At 37.7% G+C, this 22,478-nt stretch overlaps 1 protein-coding gene across 1 annotated transcript in view; it reads left to right on the forward strand.

The window, feature by feature from the left end:
- LOC118228159 (leucine zipper protein 2-like) overlaps positions 1 to 22,478 on the forward strand; it is a 151,791-nt gene that overhangs the window by 81,234 nt on the left and 48,079 nt on the right. The window contains exons 6-7 of the mRNA XM_035419495.1: positions 611 to 673; positions 21,558 to 21,632. Of these exons, the coding sequence (XP_035275386.1) occupies positions 611 to 673; positions 21,558 to 21,632 (138 nt within the window). The remainder of the gene's footprint in view (positions 1 to 610; positions 674 to 21,557; positions 21,633 to 22,478) is intronic.

The raw sequence follows: 22,478 nt of genomic DNA on the forward strand, positions 1-22,478 counted from the left end.
GGGGAGATTTATTTTGACATCTGATGAAAATTCACTGTGTTCGACTTTAGGCTGCAGGTGTGATTCCTGGATACTGTTGCTTGTAACCAGGAGGACACGTTTTGAATAGTGTATGTGCAAACACATAAGGATTGCACTATAATAACAATTTTATGCAATAAAAATGTCTCACTTAACTGCCAGAACCCCCCCCCCGCCCCCTTTTTGACTATTACATTGCACTTCAGAGCCCATTAGACTGGGCCCAGGTCTCTGCCTGCTTGCGTAACTTCAAAGGCAGTCACCAACACTCCCTTTCACAAAGCTTCCCGGTGGGTGTCCTGAAATGACGGCCAGGGATGGCAGAGCGTTGAGTGCTGGCAAGTGGACATTTATTAGGATGAAGGCAGCCAGCATGCTACCGCCACTACATAATGTATGTGATGTGCTTAATTGGAGCAGAGAATTTGTATTTTTGTGCTCCAAGGTCTCTGGTTGTATGTTAAAGCCTTGCCGAATAAGACCTAGCAACAAGGTTCTCTGCTACGGCCTTAATGTTGCACTATGTGATTTCAAACCAATTTCAGTATTCAAATAATCTGACGCATGTGTCCTTATCTTCCCTTTGCAGTCCAAAAAAATCCAGGCTCAACTGAAAGAGCTACGGTATGGGAAAAAGGATTTGATTTTTAAGGTAAGGAGAAAGCCCTTTTCTTCCTTTTTTTGGAATAATTTCCATCATCACACTTCATTGAACAACCTCCTTCAAATACAAGGCTGTTTTCACACTGAAAGTCCCACCGGTGACAAATTCTCCCTAGATATGCAGCACCAGCTGCTCAGATGTAATCCTTAGGGGCAACAAACAAACAGAGGGTGTCTTTCCATATACCGTATGCATCATGAGGATATAGCAATGAACTGATAAGATGCACGGTAGTGAGAGACATTGGAAGGAATAACATGTGATTTCTCACCTTGAAGCAAAGAGGGACTGATGGAGTAGCGAAAGGTGAAATGTCCTTAAAATGACTGCATAAAATGGCTTGAATTGTTTCCTAGACCTTTATTTTTTGTGACCTTTCTTTTCTTACTTTCGAAAACCAACAATTTGCCTTCAAATGCTAGCCTTTTGGAAATGGATTTGCCATTGACCATTTAAGTTTACTTTTTACAAAAAAAAACGATAAATTATGTTATGATCATTTGACCTGGTTACTAGCCTTTTTCAAAAGCTTTCCACACTATGGGGCAGATTTTTCAATGCTTTGTAGCAGTGGTCTCTTATAAGCTGTAAAATTATGACATTTTGTATTTACTGTGGTGTCAATACCTTTCGTTTTGGTGAAATGCAACACTTATTTTTTGTTTTCCTAATGCATATATAATTAGCCTCAATGATCCATAATGTCTGCCATCCTGGACCATAAACTCTTTGAAGTATGCAAAATCTCAGGGTGATATGCAGAATGATCTATGAAGCCAAAAGTAAGCAGTTTAGGACAGTTAGGTGTCCCTTAGTATCTCCAAATCTAAATTAAATTGTAGATTGCTATACATGATAACATAATCATACATTTCACTACAAATCAACTCACATTTGAATATTTTCATTAGTAAAGGGGTCTAGGATATCTACTGGTCCAAAATCTTTTTTTTACATTATAAAGCATATACAGTAAGCACATGTGTATGCTTTTTCTGTAATCTACAGTATGTAATCTTACATTAGAAAAAGGGTTGTCTCTTATGACTAACGTGAATATAACAATATCAAATATATGACGCAACATAGATAATTAAAATGTTACAAGCAATAATATGTCCATGCTCATATATATCCTAGCAAGACTTTATGCTTCCTGTTCATCTGACCCTCTCCCCAGAAAATTAGCTTGCTGATGACTTGAAAAATTAGCATTAGCAAATTACACCCCAACGAGTGCTTGTATATTGCTGCATAATGTTACGATTGAATGCACAATGCTGTGCTGAAGCAACCACTAAGACACAGATATGTGGGGCTCTCACTCTTATATAAAATTACAATTAAACATGCTATCAATATCAATCAAATCAGAACGAACTGAAAGGAGTCATGCTGGTGTAAAATGAAAGTGGGGTTCTGCGCATGGCCATTGTAAATACCTACCTCTACTGTCTATTTGTATGCTTATTTCTCAAATTGATTGTTTTAGACAATAAATGACCACTGAATATTGAAAGGAAAACCAATGGTAAGATTGTATGCTTATTTCATATTTAGTGCAGTTAATGAAAGTAGAATGACATGGTATAATGACAAAAATCTTGCTTATTTCACTATTCAGTGAGTTTTTCACCATTGTATTGTCATACCTTTGGGCTATTCTAGGCTTTGTCTTGTTGCTATGAATACGAATGTTTGGTGGTGAAATAATATTTTATCAACTCCCAGATGGATGCTATTGTTCAATCTTGTCATGCTTGGGGGTATAGTTGCAGATGAGACTGCCGGGAGGGGTGCTTATTAAATGGACAACCTATGCGACTATGGTCATACTTAGAAACTCTGTATTTAGAATTGGTGGAGTGTATTGTGTACTAATAAACCTAAAATGCAGTCTGTTATTTCCACTAATAGTTTGGTTGCAGGAGCAATGAATGCCTGAGTTGAGCAATCTCAGCATGCAGACGTGCTGGGCACTTTGGGGATTGCACAAAGGGGATTAAATGCTTCTTCTCCGAGATAAATTCAGGACTTGCATGAAATTTTACATACAGCCTCTTTTGACCATGTTTGCTCAAAATCTCCTCCAGAATTTTAATACGTCAAAATGTGGATTAATAAAATTGATGTGGGTGTGCCTTATCACTAAAATCCTAATAACTTTTTATTGTCTGATCATTAGGAATCACTTAATACATGATGTTAATTTGATTTTCATCAGGTCACTCTCAGGAAACTTGAAAGTATTTTTACTGTTTGGTCAATAGGTGGTGTTATTTCTCGGTAAAATGTGATAATTGTCATAATTCATGAATCTGATGACCAAATAAAATTTTATAAGCAGTGTATTTGTTAATGTCCCTTGCGTCTTAGAAAGACGTTATGTCTACATTGCACGACCACACCATTTAAAAAGCAAGACAGTGTTAGGGAGATTCATTTGATTGACTAATGGTTTCATGCAGTTTTATTAAATAATGTAATGACAAAAATTACCAAAATTGGTGCTAACTGTATGGTATAAAGCTAGAAGGAACTATTTTTTCTTGATAGAATCATTGTTTTCATAGAATTAACGACCAGAGGTTTTTGCCTAAAAACGGTGCAAATGGAACTACCAACCAGAGTTTTGTTTGACAACGGTAAAATAATATGCCCAAACACCCGTGGAAGAATATTTCACTTTCTGATTAAAGCGATAAAAATCAATAAATATAAAAGTAACCATATATAGTCATTGTTGGTAACCTGTTGTATGTGGAATAAACCCCTCCAGGCTGTCCCGTTATTGGAAAATAATGTAGCCTACTTCGAGGCTGGTTAAGCGACCCTACATTATTTTCCAATAACGGGACAGCCTGTTGTGGTTTACATATCATATTACAACACAAAGAATAAATATAAAAAAAGGGGCCAGGTGAATGAGAGGGAAAGACACATCTAATCACTGCGGGCTCTGGATGGGAATGAACTTCGTGTGTGCATAATGTGTCACTAGAATTAGCATTTTTGATCATGGTTATCTGTGGAGCCGGTTGTCCAGCAGTCTTTATCCTCACCTGCTGCGTAATCCAAACTGTGGAATGGCTGTGACAACAAGTAATCCACAAGATGTTCTTCCCCATCCCACTTTCTGCGTCTGCGTCCATGCCTCTCTGTTACCCCCTCACTCACGCTGCCGTTAATTGCCTCGTTAGCAATAGCAGCACCACTTTCCTCAAAATCAATTCTCGCCTTTAGCTCAGTCCCTCGGGGCTGCTACAACAAGCTAACTGTTGCGTTGGCTAATGCAAGTAGCTAGCTACTGCTCGATAAAAAAGGGAAACGTAATTCCGAAAAAAGGAAATTTGGACAACTACCTCTGCCTCTATGGACCAGCCTCCTCTGGTTAAAAGGGCTTAAATAAAATGTAATTATTTAGTGATGTGTTTTAAAAGTAGTTCGCAATTTGCACGTTATAATACAATACAGTGGTAGAGAATTGAAGATGAAATTTGGAAATGATCATTGGACCAATGCAATGTCAATATTGTATTCTGGTTGTTGATTGGTTAGGGACCTCCCTTGGAGCATCACTTTACGTGTTTTGGCCAATAATAGATTAGCATGAAAAAAAATGAAGTACATTAAATTGATATAAGAGATCCCGCCTAAGGAGGACAGCAGGAGCTCGTCCTCCTCTGCCCCCCACCACCACTTCACACAGACTGCCCTTTCCCCTCTTGCCTGCCCTGCAGGTGTCGCTGTTGAAGCATTTTAATCAGAATTTCAATAATGGATTTTTTCCAAAGAAGAGAGAAAACATATTTTATTAATGATACTGAGATTTGGTAATAGTTTATTTCAACCAATTACTCTTTTTTATATTTTGATCTCCCTCTTGCCTCTCAAAAATAGAGGAGGAGCAACCTCCTCTGTCTCTATGGATTAGCCTCCTCTGCCCATAATGCATACCATATTGGATTTCTGAAATTTAGAATTTTTTGAAAAACACTATAAATACAATGTGTTTTTTTAATTTTTTAAAAAGTTTTTTATGAAACATTGTGTACAACCTCCTTAAACCAAGTTCCATGAAAAACTTGTGCAGAATTTTGATGGGTAAAAATATGGATGAATACCAAGCCAACATAAATCAATGTGAACATTGCTTACCCCAAAATGTTAATAACTTTTGAATGAAACATATGATCATCTCATGGATACCTGTGTTCAGGATATCAAATAAAGGATGCATGTAAGATTTTGTTTTACTTGGTCACAATTTTGCATTTAAAAAAAACATGTTTTTTCTCCTACAAAAATGTAATAATGTGCATAACATTTTATGTACAGCCTCCAAGTTTCATGAAAAACAGAGTTTTTATTCATTAAAATGTGTATAGATTAGGAGCCAATACAAAAAATGTGAGTGTAGCTGATCACAAAAATGTGAATAACTCCCAAACGGTTCAATGGGAATTGATTAGATTTGGCAGCTGCTGTATATTGGTACTCATATCAAGAGTCAAAATTTGAAGTATTGACCCAACTGAATCACACGTATTCTTGGCCTGTACGAGTGTATTCACATACAAGTGATGGAAATTCATTGTATCTTTATCAGTTCAACTTGATAATGTACATTTACATAATGTGATTACAATATGCACTTATGCTCATATGTAAGTTCAATATCTCAAAGGAAAACAGAACAATTTGATATTTAACACAAAATGTAATGAAGTAGGGTATAGGGCAGGGGTCGGGAACCTTTTTGACTGGGAGAGCCATAAAAGCCAAATATTTCTAAATATATTTCATTGAGAGCCATATAGTATTTTTAACGTATAATAAATTAAATATGTCTTACTTTTAATGCGACTTCTGGTGCTGCATGGTTTTACTGATGGCCTTGTAGTCTGGTTCATACGTGGTGAGGTTGAGCTTCATGCAGGCGTTGAGGCTTCCATCAGTTAAACGTGAGCGTAGGTTGGTCTTAATGTTCCTCATATGCGAGAATGACTGCTCACATGCATATGTAGAGCCAAACATGGTCAATACAGCAATACTCACACGCTGCATTGTGTGGTATGTCACAGGAAGCTCATTCCAAGTTTTAAGAATCAGCTGGTCTTCAGGTTGAAGATTTTTCATTTCTGTCCACTTGTGTTCCCTCGCCAGCTCTGCTCGCTGTCGCGCAAGACTTTCCAACTCTCGATTAAGTGACTTGAACTTACTCATCCACATGTCTGATGCCTTCAGGTCAGCAACTTCCAGCTCAAAGTCTCCGATAGAGACCCCGGGGATGCATGTCAGGTCGACTTTGTCCACTGCACACTCATGTGGATGAGTGATGAACTTGAAAAGACCAGTGCACGCACAAAATTCTCCAAAACGTGCTTTGAATGACTGCAGGAGATTGGACGTAAAGCCAGCTAGCTGCTGGAGATCCAGATGTTGAGTGGAATCACTTGCTAAGCATGCATCTCTAAATTGTCGCAGTGTCGTAGTGCAGAAAACGACCTGTTTCAATGTCCCTGAGAAAGACTTCCAGCTTGCTTTCAAATGCAAACACTGCTTGTTGAAGGGATGAGATTGTATTTCCAATACCTTGCATTTTCACATTGAGCTGGTTCAGATGGCCAGTTATGTCCACGAGATAGTGAAACTGCAGGAGCCAGTCAGTGTTGTCTAGTTCAGGATGCTTGACGCCTTTCATTTCAAGAAAAGTCCGGATTTCACTCAGGCAAGCTGCAAAACGGCTGAGCACCTTCCCCCTTGACAACCAACGCACGTTGCTGTGTAAAAGCAGACCGGGATAATGATTCCCATCTTCTTCTAACAGAGCTTTAAACTGGCGATCATTTAAAGCTCGGGCAACAATAAAGTTGACCACTCGAATGACCAGCGACATCACCTCACCAAGCTCCTGGCCACACGTCTGAGCGCAAAGCGCCTCCTGGTGCAGGATGCAATGAAAACTTAGCATGGCTCTCTTTTCATGTTCACAGAGAAGCGCTACAAATCCTTTGTTCTTCCCCAACATACAGGGTGCACCATCAGTACAGACAGAAATAAGTTTATCCATCGGTAGTTTTTTTTCTTTAGCAAACTCCATGAAAGACGTGAATAAATCATCTCCTCTTTTTGTCCCTTTCATTGGCAAAACAGCCAAGCTTTCCTCACGCAGTGTGTCACCTGCAGCATACCTGGCAATTATACTGAACTGAGATAGATGGCTAACGTCTGTTGACTCATCTAATGCGAGAGAAAAGTATGTCCCGGCGTTTATGTCCTTAATTTGTGTTTCCTCGACTTGATTTGCCATCATGATGCTACGATCGTGAACAGTTCTTGCTGACAGAGGCATGTCTTTTATTCGTTTGATTATCTTGTCTTTATTTGGGAAGTCATCAAACAGTTCATTGACCACATCAAGCATGAATGTTTTGGCATACTCGCCATCTGTGAATGGCTTTCCATTCCTTACTATTGCCAAAGCACCCGCAAAGCTAGCGGAATTCCCGTCACCTTGCTTAGTCCACACACGTAGTTGCTGCTGACTCGTCTGCACTCTCCGCTGTAGCTCTTCGCATGCCTTTGTCCTGCTGTGCCCCGCTGGATATTTCGATGCAAATGAAGCATGGTGCGTATCGAAGTGCCGCTTTATATTTGACTGTTTCATCGATGCAATTTTATCATTGCATATTAGACATACCGCAGATCCTGCTCTCTCCACAAATGCAAATTCCTATGTCCACACAGCCTGGAATGCACGGTAATCATCGTCTTTTTTTCTTTTCGCCATCTTTTCCGTTACAAGGGTTGAAGCGGATAAACTAGTTGGCTATCTGATCAAATGGATTTCTTCACCTTTACAATGACCCGTGACATGCTCGCGAGCCATTGGTTCCCGACCCGACCCACGGGTCACGGGTCACGGGACCTGTGACCCGTGAAATTTATCTTCAAAACTAATTTCTGTTTACTTTAAAATGACACAGTATTATTAAGCAATATCACAAGTATTTTAAAATCAGTTCCAAACAGATTTTTTTTTATTTATTTTTTTTATTATTATTTTTTTTTTCAACTCAAAATTGTCTGGGAGCCATATATGGCTCGCGAGCCATAGGTTCCCGACCGCTGGTATAGGGGCATTAAATCGGAGTTCAATGTAAATAGTTTCGGATTTCACTGGAAATGTATGTTGTTGCTTTGGGAAGGCATTTATTCGCACAGAAGTTCAGAATACTGTATAAAGTGATCATTTACACCCTAATTGATTTTATAAACATTACAAATACAGCAAAGATTTTAACCTAAGACCTAAAATTGAATATGTTACTATGCAGGGCCAACATGGGTCCATGTGTATATAAATGCTGTAAATTAAAACTTTCTCTTTTCTGCTTGAGGATTAAAATAATGACATGACAACATATTTAACAAAACTTTCAAGGATGAACTATGTTGATATCGCTGATCAACACAATAACATAGTGACACGAGAGCACTATATACTGGTGGTTTAAGTGGCTTAATATTGACTGTGTGTGCTTGGAGTCCACGCATCGCTGCTTACAGCTATATTTTTATTGGAATTGTTATTTGTGACCTGATTTTTAAATAGACTACTTTCATTTTGTAAGACTGTTTAAATGAACCAATAATCAGGGATAGAGATTTACATTATTGATTACATGCATTAATTACTGTCGTCAGCTGTCCAAATTATACATGGTTTTCAATGATCATCTTCACAGCACATTCTTCACAAAGCTAATGTATCACTGCTCATTCATGGTAGTTGTTACCAATTAATGATTTAAATAAAGTTAGCCTTTGTTGGTGGATTGCTCAACCTGCTAAGGCACTGTTCATGCATGGATGGGCCCCACAGCCCGGAGTTGTCCTGCATGATGACACATAATTTTTGTAGTGTTGCCCAGGGCAACATAGTTGTCAATTGGGCCAGCTGGGATCTGTCTCTCATTGCTCTCTAGTGACCCCTACTGGTCATTTAGGCACCCTAGTAGGTCTGCTTGCTAAAGCTGCACATTACGTATCTTCCTCTGACTCACATCTGTGCAAGCTTGGCTTCTGGGCTGGGGTGTCAAAAGAAATAGCTGATGTTATCATGTGCTTTGGAGAGGAAATCACATGCTTGTCTACACTCTCCAGCAAATGTGGCTATAAACCATTAGGCATTCCGAATTGAGAAAATGCGGAAAAGAGTTAACTTGCCACCTAACATGGGGACAGCACTGTATAGGAACAAGAGACAACTCCAGAGGGGCAGAGAGAGGAATGTTGGGATACTGGAGTGAAAGAAGAGAGAGAAAAAATATCGCTGAGGTTTGGTATGTTTGTGCTGTCCTGGTTTCTTTAAATAAGGCAGACAGAAGATGAGTGACAAAAGGCTGGTTAGTGTGCATATAACAGGAAACCTTCCACAAACATACAGTAAACTTTGTCAATATCAAAGCGTTGCAAGCTGTCAGCTATAATAAAACAAGAGATTTTTAATATGTCATTGAGACTCCTCAATTTAATGAAAAGATCTTTAATATGGGCTGGACAGTGCTTGACTTATTTGTGTGCAGAGAAGAAAATAGTAGTTAATTTCAAAACCTCAGTAAACAACTTCTCATATAAAGGTGTCCATCGATGTCATTTGATAAAAGTGATATGAAACTTGAATTCTCTGCTTCACATCATGCCTATTGATGGGTTATGATTAAAAAGTTGACTTACAGAAAATGCTATATAAGCAGTTATATAAAATATCATATAGATCTTATTGTAACTTGATAAATGATAATAGACAGCTGTGGTATATATCAAGTGCTTTAGGGGATTAGAGGACCTCTGGACCTGAATGGTCAGCCTTGGTATGGACTTCCTGATCCTAACTGATGATTGGCTAGTAATGGAATCTTTGCATATGGTGATTAAATTGATCTCATAGGCTGAAACAACAGTTCTTTGTCTCTGAAAACTCAAGTATTGGAGTATTGGAAATTTTTGAAGACTGTACTTGTACCTGTTCCCGACTGGTCGTGTTATTAAATTATATAAAGGAGCTCCTGACTCTGTCTTTGGTTATCTTCATCTTTAACACCATCATTTTTGTTAAGAAATTCCTACACTATCAACACTCTCTAGCTGTGGCAATATTCAGGATATAACAGAGGCTCTTGTTCCAACACATGTTGTTGCTTTAAGAGATTTAAACATATTATTCAACATAACAAGTTACAGATTCATTTGTAACTGTCAACTTTCTGCATGGTTTATGGACAACAATCTACATTCTGTGGTCTGGACTTAAGATTGTATAGTTGGTCGAAATTAATAATGGGGCTGCTTACCTGTCAGTTTAGCAATGTACCCTACTTTCCAGCGTTGACCCCTGAATGTAGCTGGCAGCACACAATTAGCCATGGCTTGCCTTTTTAAAAGAGGGTCATTTGGCACCTGCGATGGCTGCCTGTGAAATATTTACATGTATTTCAACAACTGTGCATCTCAGCTGGTTTATGCAGTGAAGAGAAGCAACTGTGGCCAGCAGACATTTTGGAAAAGAGGGTTGCTTCCATATTGTATTCTTTAGCAATAGTGCTGATAAATACAATGACACATGCAGTTATTTGACTTATTTAATATCTGAGGGTTTATGTAATATATATAGGTTTTTATTTTAATTTTATTTACTAAACTATTTTATTTCACAGACAATAATTGAATGAGCTTTCTCAATAAAAACAGTGAATGAGAAATATAAGTATAGAGAGGTAATTCTTTTTAGCATGCGTTGTGGAGCCTACCAGTAATCTATAAACATAACATACCTCCATCAGACTAATGTGCCCATTGAGGCTAATGGTGATTGACAAGAGAAAGTTATGTTAGATAATGGTGTTCACATTGTGCCAGTGATGATGTATAAGTACAAAATCTCCTTGCAGCATATTAATCAGAGCTGTAGCTGAGATCTCAATCAAGACCGAGTCAAAATTGAGTCATTCGTAAAATGTCCATTTCAAGACAAAGGTTGCAGGGGGGTTGAGACAAGACCACAATAATTAAAGTCCTATTCAAGACTGAGGCCATAATAACATATTTTCCAACACAGCTATTATGCTGATTGTCAGAAGTATAAAAGATAACTTTGTAAAGGCATAATTCAACAAAACTTTCATGTTTTGAGGACATTAGTCACAATAATGCTACTAGAAAGCTTTAAATTACTGTATATATTTGAACCTATACAGAACTAAAAGTAAAACATGCAATTTAATGATTCCAAACGAGCAACCAGCAACAACTATAAGTACAAAGTATGAAATACACCAGTCATTCATGGCCTATTATGTGCTTGAATTATTGATGAGGTTTAGTTTAGAATAGGGTTAATATTTGAATTCACTACAAACAATGCTCACACCACACAACATGAAAAGCCATATTCCCATTATTAATTACAAATAGACCAAACTATACACACATACAGTGCAGTCCATAAGCATTAAAATGGTGACACAGTTTTTGTTGTTTTAGCTCTGTACGCATTGGATTTTAAATGGCACAATGACTATGCAGTTGAAGTGCAGCCGGTCAGTTCTAATTTCATATGTACATCCATACTGGGTGATCCATGTAGGAATAACAACCTTTTTATATGTAGTGGGCCCCATTTTGGTGGAGCAAAAGTAATCGGACAGTTGGGTGCCCAGCTGTTTCTTGACCAATTGTGTGTTGTTGCATCAGTTTATGCACAATACATTTAACAAGGTCTAGAGGTTATTCTAGGTGTGACATTTGCATTTTGAGTCTGTTGCTGTTGTCTCGACCAGGAAATGTCAATGCCAGTAAAGCAGGCCATCATGGGGCAAAAAAGTTAGAATAAATTGATCAGAGACACACCAAAGACATTATGGGTGTGTGAAGAAGCATGCACTTGTGAATGCACTTGTGAACTCAGCAATAGTAAACAACTTGGTAGACCATGGAAGACCACTGTAGTGGATAACGTAGAATATTCTTAGTCATGAAGAAAAAACTTGTTTCAACTGTTGAGTAGATCAAGAACACTCTCCAGGATGTAGGTATAGATGTGTGAAAGACTACCATAAAGAGAAGACTACACCAGCATAACCCCAGAGAATTCACCAGAAATGCAAACCACTCATAAGCCTTGAGAACAGAAAGGCCAGATTAGAGTTAGCTAAAAAGTATATTTTAAAAAAACTATACCATCCTGGAACAAAGTCTTATGAACTGCTTATGATTCAAAGCAGCCCTCCTCGTCTGTGAAACATAATGGAGGTACGTTTTATGGCTTGGCAGGGTTTTACCCAGAGATTTATAGTAGAGGTGGTACGCCTCCCCTTAATTACCAAGCACCTCCCCTAATGTTAAGGGTAAAATGCAGAAACAGGCACTTGATGCATTCTGTAATAAAAGATTAGAAACAAGTTTACAATTAAATTTACAATGCAACAACAATCCTCCATGTTTTAGAAACACTTAATTTTGTCACCAATCGCTAGCTTAATCACCATATCACTATGTCAGCCAGTATTGAACATTGCAGTGCATGTGGTCCCTACACCATACATGTCAGTTGACATGTCCTGAATGACTGTGATTGGATAATATTAATATGTAATAAATACAATTATTTTTATAGGTGGTAGAATTTCATGGGTTCAAAGCAGTTTAGAATTTAATGTGAAATGCACAGATGTTAGGTAACTGACTATATTGTACTTGTAAGTAATAAAAACGGTATCACTTTTTAATTTGCATTTATTTTGTTTTCCTCCTGTTTTATTAAGTTTTTTTTTTTTTTTTTTTAGTTTTTTTAAACACTTTCTTTTTTCAGCAAGCGTGTCACCTCTAAAACCCCCTCTGGATTTGCAATCAAATACTAAATATGACGACCTTAAGATTATGCTAGTTTGACCAACTACTTATGGTGTTATCAAACTATGTATAAAAAGGTTGAAATTTCTTTATGGATCACATCTTGAGAGTAAGCCCCTTCCTTCAAAAGACAAGGTAAGCATGGCCTCTGCCATGAATCAGAAAATAGGTATCTGATATGCTGACCTAATAATCACCTTAAAAGGTGATTAGGTTGTAACTTTTATGTGAGACATCTGTTCAGCTTACTTCTGATTTCTGGCTATCTATGTCATATAGTGTGGCTATAAAAAACATAGGCTTTTCCAGTCTATTCCTAGCTTCAGATTTTATAAGCTGGCCTGACCAGGTTGACACTGATGTCAGTCTATCTTTAGGGGATGTGTTTTGTTTATGAACCAGTGGACAGTTCCTTCTAAAGAATTATGTTCATATGTAGTCTGGGTTCCAGTTGAGAGCAGCAATTTAAGCCAACTCGGCTACTAACCTAGAGACAAATGTAATCACATTTCAGGATTTTATCGCTACCAATCTTCCCTTTCCAGATATTTTGAGATATGTGTCTGTCGAGAAAAGTATCAGTCAAGTCAATCAGATGTCACTCACATGTTATTGACCTGATAGTGAGTGCAATTATTGGTGGTACAGTGGCCATAAATTAGGAAGCCCGATAATAAATTTTGACAGGTCTGACACATTCCACATCATACTATTCCAGCTATTCCAGCTATGCACATTTATAAAATAGTTATATTTGTGCAGTTCTGTCGGATTTGATTCCGCCCCCCTTCAGGTATATGCAGCCCTCTGCATATACCTGAAGCCCCCTAAAAATATAGTGTATTACAAAGCACAGGGTGAATTGTGACAGTCATCTTTGGGTATGGCAGATTTATTTTAAAAAAATACCACTTCTCCTTAAGCATGGAAAATCAAAAATTCTGCAATTGAGCATATTTTCACTGGAGCAGTCATGAATTGGATAACACTGTCTGTGAGCTAAACAAAATTATTTTCAGTGCTACTCAGAATATCAACAGTAAATCATGGTTAAGAATCATTGTCTACCACAGTGGCATAAAATTCCTAGTTTAGTTCATTTGCTTTTGTATCAGCTGGTAGGATAGACCTGCTTTTAGTGTGGCTGAAACAGAATCCAGATCCAAAATTCAGCCTACATGATGAAAATTAAAATATTAATCCTATGAGGCCAACATGTTTACCACACAGCATCTGACAGCAGTGTGAGAGAACCCAGATTATAATGATATAAGTTTCACCAGGCAGCTTTGTGTGGGTATTAAGTCATACAGGCTTATATTAATTTTCTAACCATCTGTATACCTACCATTTTAGGCAACATTTTAAATTGTGGGGTCTATTCATTCAAGATATAAAGGCACTTTAATTCTTCCCAGGCTTTCATTTCTTCCAAACTGTGAGGCAAACTCTCAAGCCTGAGGAACAATTTATTGTGAGAGATATTCGCCATGACTTTCAATTTAAGAGTAATTTAGTGAAAAGTATTAGGAATCAGATTATGCCTTTTCTTCACACATTGACATTCAAAGTTAATATACTCATTTATGTTGATGAAAACCCTCTTCTTGGAGACTATAAGTGGGCTAACATTCATGTGAAAAGGGGCAGTGTTAATATGGCTATGATAGTTATGGCTATGAAGTCAAGTTTTCAACTGCCAAAAATGATGTTATGTACAATAGTTGGCCATAACCAAGTTGGTACTCTAACATATTATAAGGGCAACAAAATGTTGTGGCTATTCCATCTGTAAAAAGTGCAGCACCACTCTCAAATTTGGACAAATACAATTAGACGATTACATAGTCTGAATATGTCCATAATAAAGCGCTACAATGATTATTTCCTGGTTCATACACATCAATGACATCAACATTAACAAAGTCTGTAAAAAAGTCAGTAAAAAGGTTGTGGTCAATGATCGAGGTGACTGCACCTTATTGATTTGATCTTCCAGGTAAAATAACAAGCAGGCAATTAAAACCATGACAATGAGGAATGAGAAATTAGTGTACATATAATGTTTTGGTTTTTTTTGTCATAATCCTTGTTGATAGAATGAATGTTACCTTTTGGATTGGCCTAGTATAACCAGACGAGATCTGCTAGTGTTATTTTTATGTGAGCCCATTTAATTTAAATGGACAGTTTGTATCAAATCACTATTTCCAGGGTCATCCCAGGATATGCCTTTTTAGCTGTTTGTCAGTGTTTACAACAGGAACCAAGTGTATTAAATTCAGTGAGAGATTTGCAGGTTATAGACAGGCTGCATCTTGATGTATCGCCACATTAAAACAGCAAGTGAGACTGGTTAAAGACTTAAATATTGGCCTATAAATAGTGCAATAAAGCTGCTATAAATGTGGACCTTTTTCACTATGGGTATGGGGGGATTTCCCAGTTAAACTAGCAAATTATTTGCTAATTACCCAGCAGAAATTAAATTAAGGGGAAGGGTAACAAATTGGGATCCAGTAATATTTAGCATGATGTTAACAGAAATGTATGCCATAATGTTATTGATGGCAAAAACCAAAGGCAGGATACAAAATTAGACAGCAAAAAAGGGCTTAAAAAAGAAACTACCAAGTTACTCTCTAACTAGTAAAAAGGTTTGCATTTTTTAGTGGCTCACTTATTAAGACTGTACACATATTATTAATCATCCGGCTGTTTCCCATATTTCCAATAAAGTAGAATATATAATATAACATTTATGATGTATTCCAGTGGTTCTCAGATGCAATCCTGGAGGACCCCTGAATGTGCTGTTTTTTTAGTTCCAACCACAATTGCAATCAAAGAATTTTAACAAACTGTTCATTTTTCTCTTTTCATGTTTAGACAAATTATTTATTCTTTTAAGCTACATTATGAAGAATACATGACAAATAAATATAAAGAATTCATATTTACAATTGCCTGAAATAAAAGACTAGCAGGAGGTATTTCCATATTCATGCTGTTCATATTTATATGGGGGGAGGCCGAGAGGTTAAGAGAGAAGTGATCACAGCTCAGAAGAGGCCATGGCGAGGCTGAAAATAATCCCTACAGTGTCAATCAATCTTGGACTAGGAAGTGTGTGGTAGCAATTAGATACACTAACCAAAGATACGCTTTATGACCAAAAGTATATGAATTCCCCTGGGGCTGTTTTTCATGGTTTGGGCTAGGCCCCTTAGTTCCAGTGAAGGCAAATCTTAATACTACAGCATGCAATGACATTCTTGCCGGTTCTGTGCCTCCCCAACAGTTTGGGGAAGGCCCTTTTCTGTTTCAGCATGAAAATGTGCGTGGGCACACAGCGAGGTCCATATAGAAATGGTTTTGCTGAGAACAATGTGGAAGAACTTGACTGGCCTGCACAGAGCCCTGACCTCTGCCCCATCCAACACCTGTGGGAACAATTGGAAAGCTGTGTGTCAGGCCTTATCACCCAACATGAGTGCCCAACCTCACTAATGCTCTTCTGGTGGAATGGAAGCAAATCCCTGCAGCAATGATCCAACACCTAGAATAAAGCCTTCCTTAAGCCTTATAAATTTTGGATGAGATGTTGGATGTTGGGCGCCATGGTGATGCAGTAGCTAGCACTGCCTCACAGCAAGGAGGCCCTAGGTTCGAATCTGGACTGGGCCTTTCTGTGTGGAATTTGAATGCTCTTTCCATGTCCGCATGGGTTTCCTCTGGGTACTCCGGTTTCCTCCCACAGTTTAACCTCTTAGCGCAAAGCCCCTAGTGGTCGGCACGCCGGTGTGCCCAGATTGTTCAACTCAGACATTCATTGCTCCTGCAACCAAAGTATGAGTTAAAAACATAAACGCTTTGTTTTAGTTTCATTAGTAGATGATACACGACAACTATGCCGAATATGGAGTTTCGCAGCACCACCATTGTCGCTCTGGTCGTTCATTTATCAAGCACCCCTTCCCTGCAGTCTCATTTGCAACTACACCCCCCCCCCCCCCCCCCCCCCCCACCCATGACATAATGGACAATATTGTCTATCTGGGCATTAATAAAAATATTCTTTCACCACTCAAAAATCGTATTCCATCATAGCAAAAAATAAACCCAACTAGGATATACCAATACAGCAGTGAAAACGTTGCTTACTGAATAACAAAATAAACAAGACCAAGTTTTCAAAAAATATATCATGTCATTCTACAGTCAATATCTGGGACTAAATATTGAATAAATATACAACCTTACCTTTGGTTTTACACATAGAGATGTCCCTTTTCAGACTGAGTGGTCATATATTGTCTTGGACAATCCGTTTGTGAAATATACGCACATATGTGACGCCTGGGTACCTTCCAAAATAGCTGTGCATAATACCACACGTGTTGTTTATGCCGTTGTCACCCTTTTTAGTACCGTCTGGCTTGATTGACAATTTGTTTATTCAGTAGGGGACAGTATAAGCTTTCTAACAATGTATAACATGACTAATTTTGCTTTAGGGATAACGTAACCAAAATTTTTCTCATCATCGCATTCACTTATGCGTTCACTCTGTGGTAGCAGTTAAAGCCACTGTACCTGACGAAACATTATCAACAATTTTTCGGAATTTCTTGGAAAATACTATTATTATTGAGGACTTCTGAGCATAGCTAAGCCATATGTTTGCTGATAAATGTAGCTGACATCGTGTTCTGGAGTAAGACAGAAGCGGAGGGAACTGTATCATTGATTTGCTGACTCTGTCTCTATCTACTGAACACAGATAATATTTCATCATCGCTATGTAAGTATTACTGCTCAAAATATTTCGGTTATATACGTTATTTTTGAAATAGAGTGTCTTTAAATATGTTATAGTGGTGTTTTATAATGAGGATATTTCACACTGTAATGTAAGCGTTTGTTATTAGTTTAGTAGTTTTTGTGATGTATGCAACAGTGATGACGTGAGAGTTGGAACCTTGCCAAAACATGGAGGATGGTTGAAAATTGTTTTCATGTTGTCCCCAGTGTTGCCAACTATTTTCTATGGAAAGTAGCAAGGGCTTCCTCTAAAAGTCGCTAAAAGTCACTACATGATGTCATACATTAATTTGCATATGTGTGATGTCACCACGTAATCATTTGCATATTTAAAAAAAGCGTATGTTAAGCCACGCACGGCGATAGGCATAGTGTAGGTTTTGTGTCTGCCTGCCCTCCAATGATGTTGGCCGAGCTGCGTAGTATCTGTTAGATCTGTAGAACATCTACTTCCGTGTAATTACAGCGGCTGATTCTACATAGGTCAATCATTACTTTTATAAACGTGGGCAATGCTAGAGCACTAGGAAAGGCAGACGTGACATCATTCACAAATCGGTGAAAGGTGATTTGTGCTGTTGCTCAACAACGAGTATGGAGGTTGCCAAAGTTGCGAGAAGTCGCCAAATTTGTCGCTAGTCACTAGATAAGATTTTTAGTCGCTAGGGAAGGACAAAAAGTCGCTAAATCTAGCGACAAAGTCGCTAAATTGGTTGTCCCATCCCCATACAAGAAAACATAGGAGAGTACGGAGTACAGAAATACATACGAGAGTTCATTATTACACATTAGGTACTGTACCACAAAGTGTGGCAATGTTTTTGCATTTTTTATTAATTTGATATCAATGCTTCATCTTAAACCTTCATAAGGGGCTAAATGTTATGCTTTATAATGGACAAAAAGCATTTTATTCATTTTTTGAGAGATTTTGGATATGTTTCTGGACCCGTAGAAACATATCCACATTTTACATATTTTAGACCACTGTACTGATAGAAAGCTTGTAATTCCCACTTGAAAATGATGCAAAAGTGAGCTTCTTAAGTCAAAACAGTTGATTTGTAGTGAAATACGTGAATAAGTTGTGATTTACAGCAATGCATAATTTAGACATTTTGGATAGATTTGGAGATGCTGGGTACACTTCTTAGTTTTTGCTTCATAGATCTACATATCCACCCTTAGATTTTATGAACTTGTGGTCAAGAAGTTTTTGATCCAGGACACGTATAGTTTAATTTGCTGTATATATGCAATCTCTCAGTATTTCACTGCAATCTAAAAAAGCAAGTTCATTTTTTATTTTTTACCTAGAAAATTACATTTGTGGCACTTTATTTTATATTCATAATTTTGGAAGAAATCATCTAAGTTAGTACTGTAAATGGTACAGATGTCTTGCTTCATTTGAAGCCATTTTTTAAGTCTCTGTGGTGTTCACATCTGGAGTTATAAAGCTTTAAATAGGGTACCCCCTAAATGGGCAAGGATTGGCCAGATTTGGCATGTGTGCTAAGGGGTTAAATACATGCAGGTAGGCTAACTGGAAACTAAATTGCCCATGTGAATGTGTGTGAATGGTGTGTGTCCTGCAATGGAATTGCGGCCCAAGGTGTTTTCCTGCCTCTCGCCCCATGAATGCTGGAATAGGCTCTAGCACCCCCTGTGACCCTGCCGAGGAGTAGTATAGATAATGGATGGATGTTGGAATTCAGGTGTCCACATACTTTTGGCCATTTAGTGTATCTTGGTATTCATTTATTTGAATGCTCTTGTGCTATGGAGTGGAATGTAAAGCTTTAGTTCTGGCACTATTAGGACTCAAACAAATATTCTCGTAGTAGTTAATCATCAGGAGTGCCCAATGCAATGGATTTACATGGAAATGCAGAAGTGTAAATTCACAGTTGCCTACGCTGTGCATTATTCATTATTGCAAGTCTGTTTTTGTCTGTCAGTGTTGCAAAATGACTTACCAAGGTTAATTTGGCATGATGCATATAAATTCAGCAACAATAAAGAAACAGCCCAGTATGTGGCCATTGTCATAATGCAAAAAGTGATTCTTATGGGATGCACTGAGACAGGAAACTTTAATGAATGGTAAAATGCACTAAAGGTACCTGAAATGCAACAAAAAGTCAAATCATATGTCAGCATACTGTTGCTTTTCCCTCTATATCACAAATAATCAGAATGTGCTCCACGAAACGTTTCAGATTCAAAATTCAGATTCCCAGTACCTTTTTGAGGAAAAAGTGTCCTTTATGAACTTCAAAGTTAAATGTACACAAACATACACACACACAGTATATATACACACACAATGACTTGGCTGAATACTTGTTTCTCAAGGGTGTTCTGTCCATTCATTTTCAATAACAAGACACCTTGGCCTTTCAACAGTTGTAAAATCAATGGCTACAAATACAAACAGCAACATTCTTTCGATTTTGAATTAACGTTCAAAAAACATGAAACATGATGTGTTGGTGATTTTTCTGAGCAATAGCCTATGATGTCATTTGTGGCTGCTTTTAAAATGTTTTGTTCACGTCAGACTATGCACAGCAAATGACACAATGTACACAAGGCAGCAGCAAAGTTTAATTTTGTGACAGGGGCATTCGCTGTTTACACTACGTGACCATACTATTTTAAAAAGCAAGAGAGTGGGACATACATTTGATTGAGTTAGCCTATGGTTTCATACATAATGATAAAAAAACAAAGCAAATTTCTGCTAATTGTATGGTATAAAAATGAGACTATTTATATATATTTTCCTAATAGAATCATTGTTTTCATGAAATCACAAGAGTGTTTTGCTTAACAATGTTCCAAACAGAACCAGAGGTTTGCTTGACATCACTAAAACAATATGCCCAAAGAGCCGTAGAAGATTATTTCAACTTCAGATAATTAAGTTGATACAAATCTAAAAGATTACTAAATTACTAAAAGTAACTCATTTTCATTGTTGGCAACCATTGTATAAGTGAAATGAACCCTCCAGGCTGTCCTGTTATTGGAAAATAATGAACTAAGGGGGTGGTAAGTGACCTTGGCTTTGCCTCGTTCTCATCACCACCGCCTTTGTACGTTGTTTTCCGATAATGGGACAGCTTATTGTGGTTTATTCCTCACATATATAATTGTTATTGAAGTGTCCAAATTGAAACACATAGAACTGTGCTAGTTTGCTGTTTTCAAAAACCAGTTCAGTTGAGGAAGAATCACAGCAGGGATACTGAACTGAAAATAAATATGAATGACAGGAGTCCCATAAATATATTTTAGGCTTTGAAACAGACTGAGAAATCTTCCAGCAAAAAAAAAACAACAGCCTACTAAAATGCCATGAGGCATGAACGGCTTAAAAAATAAAGTTGGATTTTCTTTTTTTTGTGGAGGAATGGTAATAAACATGACCTCCAGAAGAAAAGGTGAATTCACTTTGTGTGATTGGCATTTGAACAGTTCTTGTTTGAGGCAAGAAGGGTTTTTTTAAACAAAATGCATATGTTCTCCATGGGTGATTCATGGTTCTTTGTGATGCTGTCTCACATCAGTGATTGCCAGCATTCAGAGCATGCCATTTTCCCAGAAACATTACTGAAACACATTTTCCCCCTTTCTGTGAATCTTTGTTTTGGATTAGTACAGAGGACTAATAACATTTTGACACCCACTTGAATACATATATCGGTTGAGTTCAGAGTCTCACTTAAATGGATGCCCAGAGGTGTTCCACTTTGTTGATCTTTAGCACACATGCATTACACTGCTAAGTGCATGTAACATACAGAGGCCATTTATCCAACATTGGGTAATATAAATTGTATAAGCCATTCATTTGCATTCATGTGTATTTCTTACCTGCCCATATCATGACTTCAGCAAACTTAAATAAGCCACAGATATTTGTCCAACAATACTACTCTGAACCAGGAAAACTCAATTTTTAATTGAGTATTTCTTTTAAAACCAAGTGACTCTGAAATTTGAGCAATTTAAGTGTGCATCCTATGGCCATTATACCTAGGAAACTATCTTCAAGGTTCTGAATGCCAAGGTACATTGACCGATTTAGTAGCTGTCTGCTTCAGTAAATGTGTCTTACCAACAGGGACAGCAGTTAACAGACCTTGAACGCAAGTTAACAGCAGCCAAAGAAGAACTGGAGAAGGCATCATTGGACAAGGTAAAACTCTTTTTACAACATCCTCCCATCAATTACATGGGTATGGATCACAATGCAGCTATATAAACAACACGTAATAAGAATCACTGACTTGTAGCAAACAATTTGATATTTGCTGATCAAAGGCTTATGGCCATATTAACTTAGCATGCCACAAATTGCCGTCTGTGCCGCAAAATTTCACATCGCTGCGTGTTTTCAATTCAGCAGGGTATTTGCTAAGACTGCTTATGTAAATGAGTACAGCCACAGCAAGTTCATTTAAATGCACTACCAGTATTTAAGATGCGTCTTGCATGTGGCAGGAAAGTAAAATTATTGTACCGCTCCATCCCTGGTGAAGTCGGGTTTAGGACAGGTGTCAGTATCCATGGATGCAATGGATAGGCACTGTCACCTTTAAATGTTAACATGTCTCATTAGACACCATTTGACCGACATACAGAGCTTAATCAAAAAGAGAGAATGGGTAAATAAGTAATATTTGTTTTGTGGGGTTCCGGAGTGCCAAAAATGAATATTAAAAAAATCTCCATGGCAACGCCACTTTCCAAATATAATCACATGGTTACTCATGAACATCCACAAACTTTATTGTGCACGCTTTTAAAAATTACTTTCTACCAATGCATGCCAACTGTGTATATCCGCACAAAGTCTCAACCAAAGCATGGGGTGCAGTGACACAAATTCAAAAATTTCTATTATTTATGAGATTAGTTCAAACTACATTTTTGGAAAAAAAACAGCCATACTCTGCGCACTGTCTGGGCAAGAATGGCAGTTCTCTTAAGAAAAGCTTCTTCTGATGAGTATAGTCTTTTATTGCAGTAGTAGACCACATAA

The sequence above is a fragment of the Anguilla anguilla genome, chromosome 5 (assembly GCF_013347855.1).
Source record: "Anguilla anguilla isolate fAngAng1 chromosome 5, fAngAng1.pri, whole genome shotgun sequence".
NCBI lineage: Eukaryota > Metazoa > Chordata > Actinopteri > Anguilliformes > Anguillidae > Anguilla > Anguilla anguilla.